We start from the raw sequence: 20,335 nt of genomic DNA, 5'->3' as shown, positions 1-20,335 counted from the left end.
TCAATACTTATAAAAAGTTTTAAAAATGCATTCAAAATAAATTAATATTTTTTATTAATTTATTTTGAACGCTTTTTTTGGATAACAAAAAGGCCTCAAAAGAAATAAAAAAGAACACTTTCTTTAGAATTTGTAATTTGTCCAGTTACTATCTGATGACTCTAATACTGTTTAAAAAATAAATCACGAAATATGAAGGCTTAAAAAAGAAGATTTAAAACTAAGAAAGTAAGCAAAATAAAAAAATTAGGCAATATTTATTATCAATGTTTTAACAGCTTTTATTTTCATAAAACGTATAAATTACATTAAAAAACGCTCGTATAATGTCTTAGAAGCAATATCAAAAACTATCCATTTAATGCCGATCTGATGCATAAAATTTTAAGTATCAAAATTTCAAAAATATTTATTGATCAACAAATTAGTATGATTTTTTTAATGTTTTACAGAGAAGCACTGTATATGTTTAAAACATGACTATTACTTTATTCAATGAATGATCAAGCATACGCTATTTTAATGAAATAAAACTCTTTACGTATAATTATTTAAAACAAAGAAAAAATAAATGAATAAAATCTTTTTTATGCATATTATCTAATATTATTATTGAAACAAATCACTAACTTTATTTTACATTTTAAATTTAGTTTAATCCAAACTTTTTTTACTTATAACAGAAACTGAAATTAGTAGGGTTTTTGATCATATTCGCATGTTAATTTAAGGTATTTGTCTGCTCAGTGAATTCAAGAAAATAAACTATTTATTATTTAGTAAAAAAAAAAAAACAAGTTTTCAGTCATAATACACTCTTTTTATTAGTTCATGACTTTTTTTTAATAACTGTTATCTACGCTGCGACTGACGATGCTGTTGCGGGCTCCGATTCTGCTGTGGGGTCCGTTACTGTTGTGGGTTCAGTTACTGTTGTGGGCTCCGTTACTGTTGTGGGCTCCGTTACTGTTGTGGGCTCTGTTACTGTTGTAGGCCCTGTTGCTGTTGCATCAGACGTTGTGTCTCCAGTGACTGGTTCCGTGCTACCTGTTGACGGTTCTGTCGTCGTTGATATTTCTAGAAAATGCAAAAAGCAATCACTACATTTCGCATGTTGATTTTATAAGTATTAAAATTTCAAGATTCATTTTCACGGCTTATTGAAAAATTATGAGTAAATCAAATATTAAGTCTCACGAAAAAGTCTTCACATTCCTGTAATTAAAACTTTGTACGCGACCAAGATCTCGGTATAAGTCTCACGTTTTCTAATTTTAACAAATAATTTATGCTTAATTTTTGTTATGCGTATTTATGACGTTCTAAGTTTATATAAACACGAGACTTATGACATTTGGCCATAGATAAACTAATTTAGTAAGTCATGCGTCAAATGTAAGTCAAAGTAAAAAGAAAGATGTTTTTATGTACCATTTTTTATAATTGAGATTTCTCAGGTAAATATCTGATTTTAGTCTTATTTAGCTATTCCACATTAATATATTTTGCGAAGTATATTTCATAACAACTTTCGTAGATCTCATTGGATGAAGTTATTTAGTGATAATCTTAGCGTGTTTTCGGAATGTAAGCATGTTAAGGTTGTTTCTCGAAGCCCTCCTCATCGTATAAAATGCTTTTTTGTGAGTAATATGCTATTTTCATAACTGCTGAAGTTTGTAACAGTTGCTCATGCCTCTTAGGTCAAGTTTAGCCTATCTATAACCGGCGCTCTCTGCCTCATTCTGAAAATGACCCAAAACATCTATACAGAGGAAGCCCCTGGAGAATATAGAAAGCTCTTGTGCTCTAAATTTTTTGTACTGAAAAACTTACTCCAATGCCACATCATCAAGACTCATAAAAATTAGCAAAAGCTGGGAAAAAGGCAGTGATTTCTGATATTTTTCATCTATGTGGAAAAATATTGCCAAATTGGCGATTTTTACAAAAGTTGAATAACTTTTACAATATTTTAATTATTGGACCGGTCTGAAGCCTTGATAATTTTTCATGACAAGATGGCATATATAATTTTAAAAAATAACTTTGCTTCAAATGTAAAGCAATTAAACTGTGTTTTTTTCTTTTATTTAATTGGGTGAAAGAGCTTCGAAAAAACAGGTTAAATAAAACCTTTTAATTTTAAAAGAAAAGCTTTTAACACAACAAAACAAGATCTTGGAAGGAGCTATAAATTTTGATTGAATAAAACTGTTAAGAATTTAATTAATGAACAGGAACCAGCCTCGAATGCTAACTAACTTCTAATTTTAAAAGCTCACTAAATGTTAATAATATTACCACTTTCATTTAATTAGTTTTAGGACATTCAAGGAATCATGCACAAAAACTTTAACTCGTTTGTGGTAATTTATACTGAATTCCGTTAGTAGTTTGAAGTGGGAACAAAAATTTTTATTGTCCATTATTTTACGCAGCGGAATTAAATAATTATTCAGAAATTTAATAATTTCTAAAAATATTTTTTAATTAAAAACTTTCTTTTAACAAAATAAATTATAAAGAGAAGTAAAATTTGTAAACATATGTATGACAAAAATTATAAGTCAAGTAGTTATTTGTATGCATATAATTCCCGAATATTTTTTTAAATTTCATTAATATTGTAGTTATTTTTACTAATATGCTATTTTCATAACTGTTGTGGGTTTACAACAGTTGCTCATGACTGCTAGGACAAGTTTGGCCTATCTAAACCTAGCGCTGTCTATATTTATTCTGAAAATGGTGCAAAAAGTCGATATGGAGCAAAGCCACAGTTTTCTTGTAATAAAAAGTGTTTGTAGTCTAATTTTTTAATATTTTAAAACTTACTCTAATGCTGCATTACCTGGGCTCGTGAAAATTTTCTTCAAGGTGGAAAATTTTGCACCAAAGTAGCGAATTTTAAAAAAGTTAATTAACTTTTAAAATATAAGTTGCTTGTTCATTCTAAAGCCCATATAATTCTTCCCAGCAAGATGAAATATATAACTTAAAATCAAAGCTTTGCTTCAGGTTGGCCTTTATTTTTCTTGACGACAGAGCTTCGGAAAAACATTCTAAGAAGGTTCCAATATATTTGGCTTTAACAGTCGAAAAGTGACTTTAATATTCCTGTCTTCAGGGAGGAACGCCAAGAGCGCAAACGCTATGACACGAACAATTTAAAGTAGAGTTAGTTATTTATAGCTATACGGAACAGAAAGATTGCGAGTCAGAAATAAAGGCAAAACATAATTTTTGTATTAACGTAAAATTAATATACCCGAATTCACCAAATTTCATCTATTTAGAACCTCCACTTACTCAGTTCTTCGTTTATGTGACTCATTTAAATTAAAAAGGTTCGCATAGCCTATTATTTATAGCCTGTCTTTAGCGATCTGCGGATATTATTTCATAGTTATCAACTGTGGGGTAAATTTCATGTAATTTATCATAAATTTGATTACTCCAATTGTTTACCAGGTCTGATGTACTGAAGATTTACTAAGTCAAATTAGATCCAAAGGTTTCTGCTTACATTTTGGGCAGTTTTTGAGACGATATCGGCAGGCTCATTACCGTGAATACTGACATGCGAAGCTAGCTGAAATAAATACTGAATCCAGTTGTGACGGAATTTTTTTTCCACGGTGTTCCGTCCTATGTGAGGAACACTTGAAATAAAACTACTTGAGTCCGTTCTTATTCTCTGCGTATTTTATGTTTGGACAGAAATAAAATTCAAAACCAGTAAAATAGCATAGAATTCTGTGGCAAAAATTGAAGATAGGTTAAACAATTGTTTATATGTAGGCATGTTTTCAAAAAAAAAAAAAAAAACCCACAACCAACATGTATATCGTGTTCCGATTGATTGGCTTATTCGTAAAAATTGGTCCTAAGCAAAAAAATTAACAAAAGTGAAACAACTAACACAAAAATCATTGTATATTCATATCCACTTGACTTAATTCCAATTTGACTGAGAAACGTTTTAAAATGAGGATAAAAATATTAAAATTAAACCATAATACATTTCTCTAAAAAGATAATGGCACAAAATAGTCTCCTATATTTTCAAACAAAACATATAAATTATAATTAGTATAATTATGTTATATAAAAATGACAAAGCTTAGAACTAAACACAACAGTATTAATCTGTAAATTATTAATCTCTTTTGAAATGGTTCTTCTATTCTGTTGTATTTTCATTATCTATATATTTGATAAAGCTATCTCCAAATATTTTAATTATACATGATTAATGTCATTTGAGTCATTTTTTATTATTTTACTGAATTAACTATTTGTCATGTAACTGTAATTAAGTAAATTTATTTCTATACTTTTTTTTTGTAAAAATGCATAATCGAAGTATGCAATTAAAATAATTATAATTCACAAAAATAATAAAATTAATATTTAGAACAATGAAACCCCCGGTATACACACAAAAATATAAGTCCCTCTATTTAGGTGCTCTAAACTAAATAACTAAAGAACAGGTACACTTATACCTATAAACTAAAGAACAGGTACACTTATTGACGTGGAAAGAAGATTTTTTAATAGACTTTTTATAGAACATATTTGTACTATTAATATTTTCTTTTATCAATAAATTTCTGTACAATTATTTAAACAAAAAATAAAGGTTAAAATTCTAAGCTCGATTTTTTTTTACTTAGGATTTGTTATAATGTTTAATTTGCTACTCAGGACAAGCCAATTAACCCTATTTCATAATAAAAGAGCTCTCGAAAAAAATTAAAACTCTACTTGAAGTTAGAATAGCATCAGATATAGCAGAATACCGGGCAAAGCAAAAGATCTAGAGTAGAGTTTAATGAGAAATATGAGTAGTAACTTATAAATTTTGCAGCCTTAAAAATATTTACCTCAACTTGGAGGAAAGGTGAATGCAATATAAGAGAACTATCTAGGATTGCAGTCAGAATTTTAAATATTCCCCAAGAAACTTTTTCATGTGAATGCAATTGTTTAACGTCTTATTTGCATTACTTTGCCTTATTTGTATTAGTAAATTACATTATTTGTATTTTCAAACATAAACCTTAAACATTTGGATCCCAAAAACTATTTCAATTTGTCTTTTAGAAAATTTGCAAGCACGATATACTAAATGAACTTAAATAAGTGAGCATTACGCATTTTGTCGGGAAAAAATCCTTTTCAAATTAAAAAATTAAATTAAATTTTGAGGGGGAAAATCTTATTTATCTCGATTGCTGATATATGAGGTTAATCCAAAATCATCAAAATATGCTTAGATAATATTTTAAATTTTATGTACCATAAGAGCCATTAATTAAATATAAAACTTACCAGGACATGCTGGACATGTCTTGTTCTTGAGTACAATTACCGAGATAGTTAGGCCAAAAGACAGTATAAATAATAAAGTTGACAAGATTAATAGCTTCTGTTCAAGTCCAGTTCTTGATTTCCACCAACCTCTAATGATAAAAATTTGATTAACAGCAAAATAATTAATGCAAATTTTTATATGCTAAATTATTGTAATCTTAAACCTTAGTTTATTATACATTAGATAAATCAACTAACTGATTAAATCTTATTCAAAAAGTTGTTAAACACCATTCAAGAGAAATTTCATTTGGTAAGGTTTGGTTCATTTGGTTAAGAACGTATGAAAAATAATTTTTCGCAATCAACTTGATATTTCTTTGCGTGAATTGAATTAAATATAGTGTTTAATAGCACAAGGTCCAGCCATTATAAAGCCTAACATTTATGCTGTCATTAAACCCTATCGTGTAGAAAAGGACATGCTGCTCCAAACAATGATTTTCAAACAAAAAGGTAATGAAAGTCTCTAAGAATTATTATAAGAAAAATTATTAGAGCAGTTTAATTTCTTCTGAATTACGTGTTTTTAAATTGTGCAAATATGACATTCGTAAATGGTGAAATTCCCAAATATATCGCGTTGTAATGAATCTAAAAATAATTATAATTTGATTTGTCACAACTCCCATAAAAAATACTTTCTAAGCAAAAAGCTATAGGTCGTTAGTCTAAGAATTTATATAGTCTTCAAAACACCGGTTTTTCTCAATCAGATAAAAGCAACTTAGAATTAATTAAAAATTAGGTTCCACTTTTTTTCCCAAAAATTGCAAAGGTTTTCGTTAAAAGATTGAGTCGTGGGTTAAAGCGAGGCCCCTGTATAGTATATAAACTTTTGTAGTTAGCTAATAAATATGGAATCTGCTAGGTTATCTGTTGCATATCAAACATTTCCAATGGCATTTTTAAAAGTAAGATCAATTACATTAAAAAAAAGTATCATTTTTGTATAAACTTAAATCAATTTAAAGGCTAAATATTTGTCTAATTTTCTACATAATCGATATTTCGATTGATTTGCTGTGACGGTTCTTGTAAACTTAAGCCATACTAGCTTCACATCATAATTCACAATGCGCTATGCTTCGGTCGTGTTTTAAATATATCTAAAAATATAAAATTCTTCTGGCGTAAATAACATGCGTTTTATCTGCGAAGAAATTTATCTATTATGAAATTAATTGAATTTTATCATCGCTCAAGGAAAAGATAAAATTTTCAAAGATATTACTAGGTTTCATTTCAAGCAAAGTAAAATAAATATTTTAGAAATAAAAACATAAATTGTTTACATTCTGGCACAGTACATATTAATGATTCTCAAAGTTCATTTTTTTAAATTTTCATAAGAAATTTAAAAAATTTTCCCTATCAAAAAGTTGATCATCAATATTTTAATCTTAGTGCATTACTGTTATTCAAAACAACGACCAGCAAATCAAATGATTCTTGATATGTTAATTACAACTACGTTATCAATTCAACCGGGAAAATTTTTATAAAGTGGTAACAAATAATTTCAAAGGCTCATATCAATTTTAAAGGTTTTAATTTCACTTTACATTTAGGAATTAAGTTGCCTGGTTTTAACATCGGGGTGCATTCCCTTTAATTTACAAATTTAAATGAATAGATAGAAAGTAGTAAAGTCTGTTTCTTCAAACGTTATCTACCATTTTTTAAATTGTTTCCGATCGTTACCACCCTACGACCAGAGCAAGGAAAGATTGATTCAGTGTTATTTTACCAAAAGCGGTAATGGATAATTTTTTTTTTTTTTAATATTCAGAATGCTGTGAACATGGCACCATTCATTCCTTAATGGTTAAAAAAAAGGTGAATAAAGGTAAATATAATCCTTAAAGGTAAATATATAGTATATATATATATAGTCGGCATTGTGTACAATAACAAACGCTTCTTAAGCAATATCACATGGATAAAAATAGACGCATTTTTTAAAATTGCCTTCAACTATTACTACAGTTCGTCGCTACAATGCAATATTTTGTTCTTTACTGATAACCTATTATACACTTCATTATAAACACCAGGCTGTTATATAAAATTGAGCTATTGCGTTAATGTGTTGATACTAGAAGACTAAAAGTGCAGGCATGATTCACGCGGTCGTTATTTTGAGTATACCGAAACATCTTTGTTTACCAAGGGCATCCAAAAATGATGTTGATTTATCCTGATTGCAAGAGTAGATTCATCAGGTTAACGCGTCCTGCCACACTGCTATCACAGTAACGAGTGGTGTTGAGGAATATGAAGGAGTATTCTTGCGATAGCCCCGCAAAATTTTTTTTTATTTCTAATTCGTTAAAACATTAATTTTGTTACTTATAATTAAGTTATTTTCTGAAAATTCCCCAGTTATAGGAGAGAGTTATAGAGAGCACGCCCAGTTATAGAGAGCACGCCACAATCCTCAGATCTCAATACTATTGAGCATTTGTGGGATGAAGTTGAAAGTGCATAAATGTTCCATAAACGACTTTAATAATGTCACGTAGAATCCGTGAAGAAAAGAATCAAGGTAAGGTTGTATAAAAAGGAAATGGTGGTCAGAAGAGATGAAAGGCGAGGCCAAAATGCAGTGATCCCTCAGGGCAATCAACGAAGTTATATTTCTAACTGTTTACAAAAATTTGAAAAATAGTCTAAAAATTACTGCTTTAATCCACAACCAAGTCGAAAAACATTTAACAAACATTGTAAACGTTAAAAAGTATGTATATAGAACTTCAGTTCTTGTGTGGATTGGATATTCAACACGGCAGAAGTTTGTATTGATTGTTAGATTGACAAAATTTCCGAAAAACAGAAACGAATTTTAAATTACGATGTGGGTAAGAAATTTAAAACACAAAAAAATTCTCCCAGATCGTTTTATGAAGTGAAAGCATATTCACTATACATGCTAGAACACTAATCGAAAACATAACACACAGTCTCAATATCATTTAAAAAAAAGTAATGTTATCAATTTAAAGTAATAAAATGTATATTAAAAGAAAAATTCGTCATATATTGCAGGACCTATTTTAGATTTAGTTAGTTAATCAGTAGAAATAATGTCTTATAAAAATCATTAAGTAATGGAAATATATTCATAAATTCATTTTAAAAATATCGAACCATAATATCGTTCCAATTAACTTAGACTTCAATACAGTGTTACGTGTTGAACCATAATACCATTTAAGTTGATCCCTTCTTAAATTAAATTACATAAAATTAATCAATGCTTTATTAAGGATGTAGTATTATGGTTCAAAGTACCGATATTATGGTACAACGTTAACAAATTTTAATTACGGTATATTGGTAAATGAACAGTTCAGTTATTTAAATTGTTGATAAGTATATGATACTTATTGCAATCATATGGCAAATTGTACCATAAGTACTCATAATCATATAATAACACAATATTTATTTACTTATCTTGGGCGTTGTTGGAACTTGTTTGACTTGCTGTCTCACTATCCGTCACATGTCTCAGTTTTCCAAAACGGTGTTTATAACTAGATAAATTTATTTACCTTTAACTTATAATCCTTTTAATACTAACTCTACTTTACTAGAAAAACTCAAATAAATATTTGTTTTAAAATCCCACAGTTTATACAAATGAACCTTTGTTTGGCACATTAGACTGGAAAAAACCCAACCAAGAATATTTAAATATTCTTGAATTTACACCCATTTATTTCTTTTGTTTAAATAATTTTGAGAAAAAAAATACTTTGTTAATATTATTTATATCACTTTTTCTGTCTTATTCCTGTATTAAAAAGTTTCATCAGCTTGAAAAGTGTTAAAAAAAAGTTTTTAAGTGTTGAATTATAAGTTGGTTTTTTATGGCACAAGGTCCAAATTTTTAAGTGTTAGTATAATACTCAAATCACATTGCAGCAATATGCAAAATAGCATTTTGCAAATAGATGTTTCAAAAACATATTTTACTTTGGCTCACTATGAAGAGCCTTTTATATATTAAAATTTAATATTTATTAGTTGTATAATAAAGCTTGAATCGTGCACTTTAAACTTTTAAATGTGGATAAAATGTCTCCAAATTTTGTAACTCTTTAATTTTTAGAAAAATACATAACTTATGAAAAGGGAATCATCACACTTACAAAAGACATAATCGTAAAGAAATATGGTATTAAGAAAAGTGTCGTTAAGAAAGTTTAAAAAATTTGATTACAGGCACATTCACAGGAAAAGTAAAATTTATTAATTCAAAACAGTTATAATTATACAGAGCTAGATCTATATCTGCTTTATAAAAATATTTCAGAAAAAGGCAGGTTGCATCTAGAAATATAAAATTTGATCGATGTGTTAATTCAATAAATTTAAAACCCTTAAAAATACAGCCATTATCGGAACTCAAAACCATATGTTCTCATTTTACTACGATTTTTGAGTGCATGGTTGTTACAGCTCATGTTCATGCCCCACCCTTTATAAATAGCGTTAGAAAATGAAACTAACATATAAAATAAGACTAAATTGTTAATTTTTTATGCTCAAGAATATATAAGAACACTTTTGTACTTAGAATTTAACGACAGAGTGATTTAAACCTTCAAATGAAAACGAACGTAACCCTTTAAACCCAACAAATAAGATTGGCTACCAATAAAAACACGCAGACTTCAAAACAAAGTAATCCATGTCTCTTTTGATTTTAAATAGGTAACTTAGAATTTTTAATGATCACGAAATCTGAAAACAAAAGAAAGCAGTGTTATTTTAAAACTTATGTAATAAAAAACTAATTTTACCTGCAATCATCGGAGTGAGATTGGTATGGCATATTAGAGAATTTTACTTTTCAAAAGCGCGAAGACCTCTTCTTAAAAAGAAATATGGCTGAAATATGTTTGCTATCGTAAAGAGATAAGAAGCACTTATTGTAGAGAAGATAATACGAACTTTAGCCATCTACCTTGCTACGTGTTATGAAAGAATTATTTCTTTGTTTGCACAAAATGATAGTTTTAGAAAATTTAATATTCCATACTTTTTTAAATTGATAAGCTTTATATGTTTGAGCATCATAATGTTATTTTAGTGAGTGTCATTTTTACAATAATACTCGAAATTTAGGTCATAATGTTTGAGAAACTAATGTGAAAGTGAAAGTAATATAAATTTAAAACTATTACTCATTATTTCAAGTGGCTGATTGATCGAATGTAGTGTTTAGTGGCACAAGGTCCAAACGAGGACATGCTGTGCCAAACAATGTGGTGAAACAGTTCAAAAGCCTAAGTGTATACAAAATTTTAATTGTAGCACAAATATAACTGATAAAACAGTACTAAGTGAATAAAATGTTATTTCAAGTGGCATATAACCGTATGTACAACTTAGAAATAGCTATTTTATAGAAAATATTTATGAATATTTTGGAACGACGATATGAAAAGTGATATAATGCAAAAGATAATACATTTAAGGTTTTTAAGTTAAGGTGAGCACCAAAAAAATTAGTATAAGCTTTAAAATTAAACTCATGCATATAAGATTGTGTAACAGCGAACTGATAACTAAATAAAGCAACAACGACTTAACATAATCTAATTACTTCATTTTAAAATCATCATAAGTTCAAAATGAACTTCTTTGCTTATGGACACGTCATTTTTACTAGTTGAGTCAAGTTTGATGTAATTTGTCATTTTGTAGGGAAAGTGCGGCAAAGTGCCTCAAAATACGATTGAACTATGTTCACAATAGTTTGTTATAATGTTACCGAACCTAGATTATAAAAGGAAAAAAAAAATTTTAAAATTTTTTTTGGATGTCTAATTTTCTAACAATAACTCCGTCAATATATTTAATAATTTATGAGGTATATAATTTTGTATTGCGGTATATTACTGTAAATACCTTTTTTTCCCCTTCAAATTATCGTTATTCATATATCGCTGCTCATGGGCTGCAATAGCGGTGCAACTCAAAAAATCATGTTTTGATATAAGTGGGTTTAAAGTTTTCATTGCTAAGGAAAATGCTTTAGTATGCTTAAACGAAGATTACTTTCAAGTTGAATTAGGAGTTGTGCTAGTATTTCTGCTGTAAAGAATGTGTATTTTTATATTTACACCTGTTCTTAGTCCAAAACCAGTGTTTTTTTAGTTGTGCCACTATTGCAGCCCATGAGCGATATCATATATTTCCAGAACGATTCAACCAATTTATTTCAAATTTCTCCCAAAAAATAATCATCTACAAAAGTGACGTTATGTTTCCCTGCAAAAAGTCCTTCAATATGCTCTATCACTCCTTAAAAATTGCATTTCTAATAATAACCATCCGTTTAGCCTCTTTTTATCAACTAAGTTTTCTAAGAATGAATCTACGGATCTTTTTGATTTTCAACTCATCAGTGTGAGATAAAATTGCGGCCGCAATAAAACTTGTTTGCACTGTAAATTATCATTGTGTATTCTTAGATAACAGTAAAACACTTTTAATATTAATAATTTTTTGGGCTCTTTTTCCTAGAGACTAATTTTTAAAACAAAATAAATATCTAAACATTTCGCGAGCGCACATTTTATTTTAGACGTAGTTCAAATTGGGATTTTAATAAATTGACCATCGTTTGTTTGTAGAGCGCTTAAATGAGGAAATTAATACAGCTCAAAAAGCACGTTAATGTATATAGCTGGTTATACACGACAGAAAAAATAATGGATGTAACATTTTGATTTTAACTTTTAAATTACTGATAGGACAATTATATCTTAAAAACTTATGAATGAAAAATTAGGGGCAGTGTTAAAATAACTAAGCTAATTTGGAACGTGTTTTTTTTTTTTTTTTTACTAACGTTAGAAAATTAGGTTCGTTAACATTCAATTGGGACACTTTTGCTGTGCCTGGTTTCATTAACGTCCAAAATAAAAAGCACACCATCGAATTATACAGAAACTATAAGTTATTTACATAAAGTGATTTACCATAATTTTACAAGTACTTCTCAATTGTTAATAAGTATCTTGTAAAAACAATATAATTATCATTTGAATTATTAGTTATTCTGTAAATAGCTCAAAAGTTAGAAATAGCTAGATTTTGAACTTTATTTTAAGAAAAAAAATAACAAATTAAATAAATTAGATAAGTATATCAGAGCGAGTCTTATTTATCAATGATAAAATTTAACAAAAGTTATTAATTCCCCACTTTGGAAATATATATAATTGAATAAAATAACAAAGCTGTTAATATAGAATCGCTGTAGCATATCGCTGTAGCAAATACAAGTATTTCCCAAAAAGCTTCTTGGGTTAAAATATATATATATATATAATAAAACTGCCACGTTTATCAATAAATTGTTGACATTTTCCAATCTATCTATATTATATAAAACGCTAATACGTATGTATCAATAAAACCGTTGATATTTCTTTTCTCGCGTTGGCAACAGTTTTCATTTTTAATTGATAGGCTTTGGTGCGCAAGAGCACGTAGTGAGCATCATATGGCTAATCTATATTATATAAAACGCTAATACGTTTTAATTGATAGGCTTCGGCGCGCAAGTGCACGTAGTGAGCATATCATATGTCTAATCGGGTGAATTCTCACCGAATTATCAAAAAAATTCTCACAAAATTATCTTCATCGAAGCCGATGCTTTACATCCGGCGTTCAGTACTATTTCATATTGTTTTACAACACATGGTTTTAGCCCTCTGGTGGGAAAGACTTTAAAACGAAACTTACAACAGTTACTTTTCTCAACAACTGAAATTTAGAATAGTGTGATTAAGAAAAATATGTGAACTGTTTGCAATTTCAAATTAATATTGAAATGCACAGGTTTAGAATTTTCTACAGTGAAAAGTTTTCGGAACTTCAGTGTTCAAAAAAGTATACAAAAGCTAGACGTTAAGAACGTATCCAATGAGCGAGCAAAGCGAGCATTGGATTGCGAAGCAATCCGAAATGAACTGCGAAAGCAGTTCCGGGGGTTGGCGAGCGCGAGCGAGCAGGGGCGAAGCCTCTTAGTATTTAATTAAATTACACCTAGGTACTATGTTTCACACGGAGCCTCAGATTGAGGTTAAGTACAAAAAATAATTAAATGCAACATTTTCTTTCTTAAAAAAATAAGAAGCCAATCGTTTAGTAACTGAATTGAATTGAATGTAAGTTTTAATGGCTAAAAGTCCAAAAGAAGACATTCTGTGCCGAACAAAATGTTGCATACAAAATGTTACATATAAAGTATGTAATACAATTGCATCGTTATAAATACACGAGATTGATAAAACAGAAAATAGCAAAGCAAGCATGTTCAATAGTGAAGAAAATCAGTCGAAATGTGTAAATCTAATAAAGTTACACGAAATATATAAGACATTACATAAGAAATAAATACAAAAATGAGTACTCTGAAGGTTTTTAATTAAATTATAAAATAAAATAAGTGCATAAATAGAGCGTCAAAAACGGGGATGAAACTTTTCTGGTTTTCTAAATTTTACAAAATAGTGCAATAGGATACGAATTTTAAAACGTCTACATTTTTGATACTCTTTTTACAATCTTTTGGTAAATCCTTGGTACCCCTTAAAACATTTTTTAAGAATATTATTAAAGTTCAGGAATAGTGAAAGAAATCTTTAATACTTACTCTTCTTCTTGATGTCCCATCATGTCTCTGCTGCCTCGTAAGTGCATAGACATAACACAAATACCAGTATATTATAGAGGTTCTATTGCTTCCTGCAGTATTTATAGATACATGTGTTAACAAAACATATTTCACATAGAATAAAGATAATTGTAAAATTAAAAACACTCATCAACGTAAATATCAACGCTTACAGAATTGAAATTTTAAATAGTGTATATCTGATAACATTATTTAAATCGAACAATGTTATCAGATGAGCGCATGTGTCCAAGTATTTCAATAAAAGGGATTAAAACGCGTGGTTTCAAAAAAGGGCATGCTATGTTAAACTAAAGTTTTACAGCAAGTCAAACTGCGATTATTACTATTTTAAAAAAAGTTACTATTTTTAAAAAAATGTTCGATGTTATCGTTATTACTCTCAATCACTTGATAAATGTAGGAAAAAATACAAGGTTGATATAGTTAAGATAACACTATCGGATGAATCTATTTTAAACTATTGTAAATATAGAAAACTGATTCACGCTACAAAATGATGATAATCAACAAATTTTGACTAGATTAGTTGATAAGTTAAAGGACTTATTTGAATATCATTTTCATTTTACGATGATATTTAAAGTGATAACTGAAATTCATGAAATTTAAATTTCGTACCAATAGTGTAATATAATGTTTCCAATATAATGATTGATGAGAACTACGGAAAATAACGTGTTTTCATTGAGTTATTACCGTCTGATTTCCAGTTGGTGTTAGACATTGCTTGAAGTGACTGTGTGAGTGATCAGGTAAAATGCAACACCGTCGTGAGTTGATGGCATTCGAACGCGGCATGGTTGTGGGTGCACGACGCATGGTACATTCCATTTCGGAAGTGGTTCAGGAATTCGGCTTCCCAAGGTCAACCGTGTCGAGAGTTTGCCGAAAATGGGTGAATGAGGGTGTCACAGTCCACAACAGACACCATACCGGGCGTTCACAGGCCCTAAAAGACCGAGACAGACGAAAACTGAGATGAGTGGTGACTCGAGATAGGAGAGCAAATGTGCAACAAGTCACGGCTGAATTCAACACTGGCCGTGATAGAGACGTGTCCCAGTGGACAATCCGTCGGAACATGCGTGTTCTCGGGTATAAGAGCCGTCGCCCCACATGTGTGCCACTGCTAACCCAGCGTGATCGGACAATTCGGCGTGCATTTGCCACCAATCACCACAGATGGACACTGCAACAGTGGCGTAACGTGATCTGGTCTGACGAATCACGTTATCAACTGTTCCATGCTGATGGGAGGCACCGTGTGAGGCGCACACCACACGAAGCGATGGATCCAGCATGCCAAGTGGGGACAGTCCAGGGCGGTGGCCTATCAGTCATGGTTTGGGGTGCATTTTCGTGGCATGGAATGGGCTCCTTGGTCGTTCTGGATACCATATTGACTGGTCAGCGGTATCTTCAGCTGCTTGGAGACCATCTCCACCTTTTTGTCATGTTTCAACACCCTGATGACATTGCTGTGTATCAAGATGACAACGCAGCCCCACATCACGCCAATATCGGCCGTGCCTGGTTCGACGAGCATGCAGGTGAGATCCAACGACTGAACTGGCCACCCCGAAGTCTTGATATGAACCCCATTGAACATATCTGGGATGCCCTCGACGTTAGGCTCAGGGCATTGAATCCTCAACCCACGAACAGGTCACAATTGGCTGCCGCTCTGCAGGATGTGTGGTGCCAACTACCTCCGGATGTGTTCCAGAGCCTTGCAGACTCACCTCCACGCCGTATCGCTGCACTCCGCAGGGCCAGAGGGGGCCCGACCAGATATTAGGTGGGTATCCCATGAGTTTTGCTCAGTCAGTGTACATTTACTCAATACAGTTATTGAAAATTTCGACAAATCAAATGTACATACTATAAAATCTGTAGCATTTGTTTACCATATATGTTATTCCATAAACATTACACAATGAATCCATTTTATTTGGAAATATGTGTATTCTATCAAAATTAATTTTTGAATCGATTTTTGTAACCCTTACAACTCTGTTCTCAAATAGGTGTGAATTCCTTCAGGAAAGATTGATTATTTTTAAGGGAAAATGTCCGTCTGATTACACTTTCGAAAAGCATAGCTGCGTGTGGTGTGTTTAGAAAAGGAATACTAGGGACACTTTCTCAAGTTCTCTGACTAGAGTCCGATTATGATTTTATATTGATAAGGCCCTCATTTCAACTCCTTTTTGCTCTCAGTTCAGTTTAAAAAATCCTGCAAACAAGTGTCTCAATTTTAACTATGGCGAGCAGTAAACGTAAAACGTTCTCAATTGATGATAAAATGGGCATAATCAGAAAATTTGAAAATGGATGCAATCAAGCTGATATTTGTAGGGGATATGAACTATCCAAGTCTGCAGTTTGTAACGTATGGAAAAATAGGCAATTAATAATTTCTGCTCATGAAAAAAATTTAGATGGCAGAAAAAAGTTGAGAAAATCAGATCACAAGGATGTTGAAGAAGCATTACTGAAGTGGTTCACCAATCGAAGTATCTAAACAAATGTCGATGAATTTGCGAAGCGACTTTGTGAGACTACTTTTATGTGCTCGAATGGCAGGTTAGACAGGTTTAAAAAGCGGAATAACAGAAATTCAGGAAAAATTATCTGAGAGTCGGGAAGTTTTTGCGTATCTGATGTTGAGGATTGCTCATCAGCTAAAGATTACAAATTTTTTTTTTTGTACGCAAGACAAAGAGTAATGGAAAATAACAAATTTTTTGCTACTACATAATATTTTTCAGTCATTTATTTGAACAATGTGTAATAAAAGGGAGGAGTTTGGGAACCATTAGTTAAATTGCCTGCGTAACGGATATAGTGAACTCCTTACTTTTTGTTTCTTGCTTTATAATTTTCCCTTATTAGTTTATTTGATTTTAAAAACAAAACTTAGTTAGAAAAAAAATTCAGTATATATATATATGTACTTTTATTTAACTTTTATTTAAAATTCCCGTTACTACTCTCTTATTAAATATTATGTAAAAATACAAACGAAAGTGTTTTACTTCATAATAGAATCATACAATTAAGCATGATACAAACACCGGTTTTTTAATAGCACTAGCTGCCGAAAATTAAAAAAGGAAAAAAAAAAATACAAAACTTGCGAATTAATTTACGATTTATGTTTTGCAATTATTGAACATAAAAAAAATTCGTAAAATTATATGCAAAATGAACATAAAACAATATTTACCTTTTAAGTATTCTTATACCAGAGTGTTTTTCTGTTAGACTAGATGCTGTTAGAACTTGCTTCTGATATCTCGAAGGCGTTTTTTTACAGTTTTTTGATAACGAGTCTGATAATTCTTCATAATGTGAATCGTTATCACTTAACACAACGGGAATTTCTCTACCTAACTCTTTGCATGAAACAATAAGACATTGAATAAACGGGAGATAAAAATAACTAAATGATTAGTTACTTTTATTGCTATTATAAAATCTGGGTTACTCTGAAGTAATGAAATTATTCTTCGTCGTAGTTAGAAACGTCTGTAGTAAGTTCCTGTAATGAAATGCGTTTAAAACATCCTGATACGCTTCGAATTTTCAACTGATACATCAAAGTAAACATTAAGTTGATAAATAATTATAAGAGTTATGCAGAAAGATTCCTAATCAAGCCGAGAAAGTATAATGTATAGAATATCATTCCATGCAAATTGTTTTTCCAATATTATGAAATCGAACTACTGGTAACACTAATTATGTTATCATCATAGCTATCAGTCAAATTAAACCAAACAAGAGCCGCGCCAGTGCCTAATATGAATTTGCAACGGCAAGCTAAATATTTCAGAATTAAAAAAAAAAATCCTAACTAAAGCATTTTCCTTAGCAATGAAAACTTTAAACACACTTATCTCAAAACATGATTTTTTGAGTTGTGCCGCTATTGCAGCCCATGAGCGATATGATAACATGGCGATTACTAATAAAATTGCATAGGTATAACTTATAAAAGTTAATAAAATTTTGATAAAATTGTAAATGCAATAAAACAGTTATATACAATTTAGAATACCAATCACTTGTAAAAATGCAAATATGTTAGAATGATGAGTTTCATCTAACAAGTCTTTCATACATAAAATGGAGCTACCAAAATAGGTGATATGATGTTGGTTAAAATAAGGGCAAATGATTAAAATATGATGGAGCAGTCGGTTAGAATTAATATAACTTGGTTAAATTTTAAACACAAGGTTGAGTTTGAAGAAACTTGGTTAAAATAAAAACAACCAAATTAAGCTAAAGTAATTTGGCTAAAATCAATATAACTAGGTAAAACTGGTCAATTTATTAAAATTTGAACTAAGTTAAGTTATAAAATCCTAGGTCTTCGAAGCAAAGTATTAAGTAAGCAGGTGGTGCGTCTCCAAGTAAAATTGCTTAAATCTGAAAGTCACAGTTAAAGTACTGTCAGATAACAATGACAAATAAGTATAGATTGTTACTTTATGGTAAGTTTTCCCGGAAAAAAAAGTAATGTTGCCGAGAGCTGTGATGATGTTTTTTCAAAATCAATGACACACTACTCAGTGTCGATCTTGATACCATTTTTCACAGATTATTTCAGATTTGAATTAGGTCCATAAACATTATTACAATTTTTTACAATAGAATGGGTGTAAAACATTATATACTCAAGTCACTTTTACGGAAATAATGCATGCTGACTTCGTCTTTGATGGAGGTTTCCTTATGCATAGAGTTGGATGACATACAAACGAGCAAATTTGGAAGTATCCAGCAACTTTAAGATATTCAATAAGATTTCTATGCGGATGTTACCAATTCAGATACTTAGAAAAACTAAGTATGTTTTCCTTCTTTACAATACTGAAAAAACTTTGCATTCTGTAAAACACATTCAGATGTTAAGCTCTAGCATAGAACATGAGTCATAGACTACGATAAATATTCTAATAACATGTATCTTATGTATCACACATTCAAATTATAAAATCAATATCGTATTAAATGGATTTTTTTTCCTAAATAAGAAATACTTAACATATACTTTTTTAAATGCCACACACAACTTGATGAAAATGAAAAATTCAATTCTTGCTAATGGAATATATTCTTTATATATATATGTATTTTATATAATATATTCTTTCTACTGAATCATGAATATATTCTTTTGTAGCTCAGAAAATAAAGAGTAAAAGAAAATATATTTTTCATGCTGTGTTATCAGTTCTCGTCACATCAAGTTTTCCATTTCCAATTCAAGTTGATGAAGATAATAATCGAAGTTCGTTACTTAGATAATGAAAATAATAATCTTCATTATCTAAGTAACTAACGTCTGATTAACTGTTTTATTTAAAAGGCCACAAAGGATCGATCGTTAGTCTAGATACGGAATTTTACTATCGAATAATAAATTTCCAAAATTTTTTTTTGAATGATTGTTAACGTTAGAGACAGAAATTTACCAACACAGTTGCAATGTAAATAGTAATAAAATGTCAAATTTTAAAATTAAATTGCATTAATTTTTATATTGGCATTTGTACGATTTTATTTTGTTATAAAAAGGAAAGAAAATCAGAAAAGTAAAATAAACAAATTCTAAGATTGTTACAATCGAGACTTTTTGATAATGAAAATCTATTGATTGTAAAAATACCTAATGTTAGGTAAGGATTTATGCAAAAGTTGAGGATTTTATAATTTTACAATATAATTGTTTTCTGCGTTGCACATGAAATTAAAATGGTACAGCCAATCTTTTATAAACTAAGTATTATGTTGTCTTCAAAAATGCAAGATACAGCCTAATATTGTTTTAAAAAAATAGTAATGCGAATGATAAAAATCATTATTTGAAGATTTTTTAAATAATTTTAATATTATAATAGATTTCTAGAATGATACGGCGATTAGAGAAAACAGCGGTTTTTCTTCAGTATTAAACTTGTGACATCATGATACGGGGAGCCATTGAGGCGCGAGATCACGGGAAGTACACACTTTGAATAAATTAGGCTATAGACTCGGAGTTCTGGAATACTTCAGTGATTCTGATTTTGGAGGTTGTGTGTAGACAGGCAGGTTGAAAAGCGGAGTTGTGGTAAATATGATGGTGCTTATCCTGGTTAATTCAACATCAACCACAGAGGTTGACATACATAATTACAGCAAATGAATACGCAAAGGCTGAAATAGCCTAAA

General features: G+C 30.0%; 1 protein-coding gene across 2 annotated transcripts; it reads right to left on the bottom strand.

Moving 5' to 3' along the window:
- Positions 1-256: 256 nt before the first annotated feature.
- LOC107457500 (uncharacterized) lies at positions 257-17,401 on the bottom strand. Of its 2 annotated transcripts, XM_016075667.4 has the most exons (5): positions 17,340-17,401; positions 14,066-14,157; positions 8,838-8,921; positions 5,341-5,471; positions 257-1,077 (listed from the first exon to the last, which is right to left on the bottom strand). In XM_016075667.4, the coding sequence occupies exons 2-5, from the start codon at positions 14,116-14,118 to the stop codon at positions 857-859; spliced, it is 489 nt and encodes a 162-aa protein (XP_015931153.3). In that variant the 5' UTR covers positions 14,119-14,157; positions 17,340-17,401; the 3' UTR covers positions 257-856. The 2 variants fall into 2 exon arrangements, with proteins under 2 accessions (XP_015931153.3, XP_015931154.3); XM_016075668.4 differs by lacking the exon at positions 8,838-8,921.
- Positions 17,402-20,335: the final 2,934 nt, after the last annotated feature.

The sequence above is a fragment of the Parasteatoda tepidariorum genome, chromosome 9, assembly GCF_982258835.1.
Source record: "Parasteatoda tepidariorum strain Cologne lab strain chromosome 9, Ptep-v5.0, whole genome shotgun sequence".
Classification (NCBI taxonomy): Eukaryota; Metazoa; Arthropoda; class Arachnida; order Araneae; family Theridiidae; genus Parasteatoda; species Parasteatoda tepidariorum.
Note: the sequence above shows the minus strand (reverse complement) of the source record. Positions and strands in the feature narration are given on the sequence as shown.

Bases quoted from the DNA above. Each gene is read 5' to 3' on its own strand.
- LOC107457500 (XM_016075667.4), bottom strand. From the start codon at position 14,118: ATGTCTATGCACTTACGAGGCAGCAGAGACATGATGGGACATCAAGAA. The intron at 8,922-14,065 runs GTAAGTATTAAA...AAATTTATCTAG, and splicing joins ATGGGACATCAAGAAGAAGA to TTATAAACACCGTTTTGGAA. The intron at 1,078-5,340 runs GTAAGTTTTATA...TGCATTTTCTAG, and splicing joins GACATGTCCAGCATGTCCTG to AAATATCAACGACGACAGAA.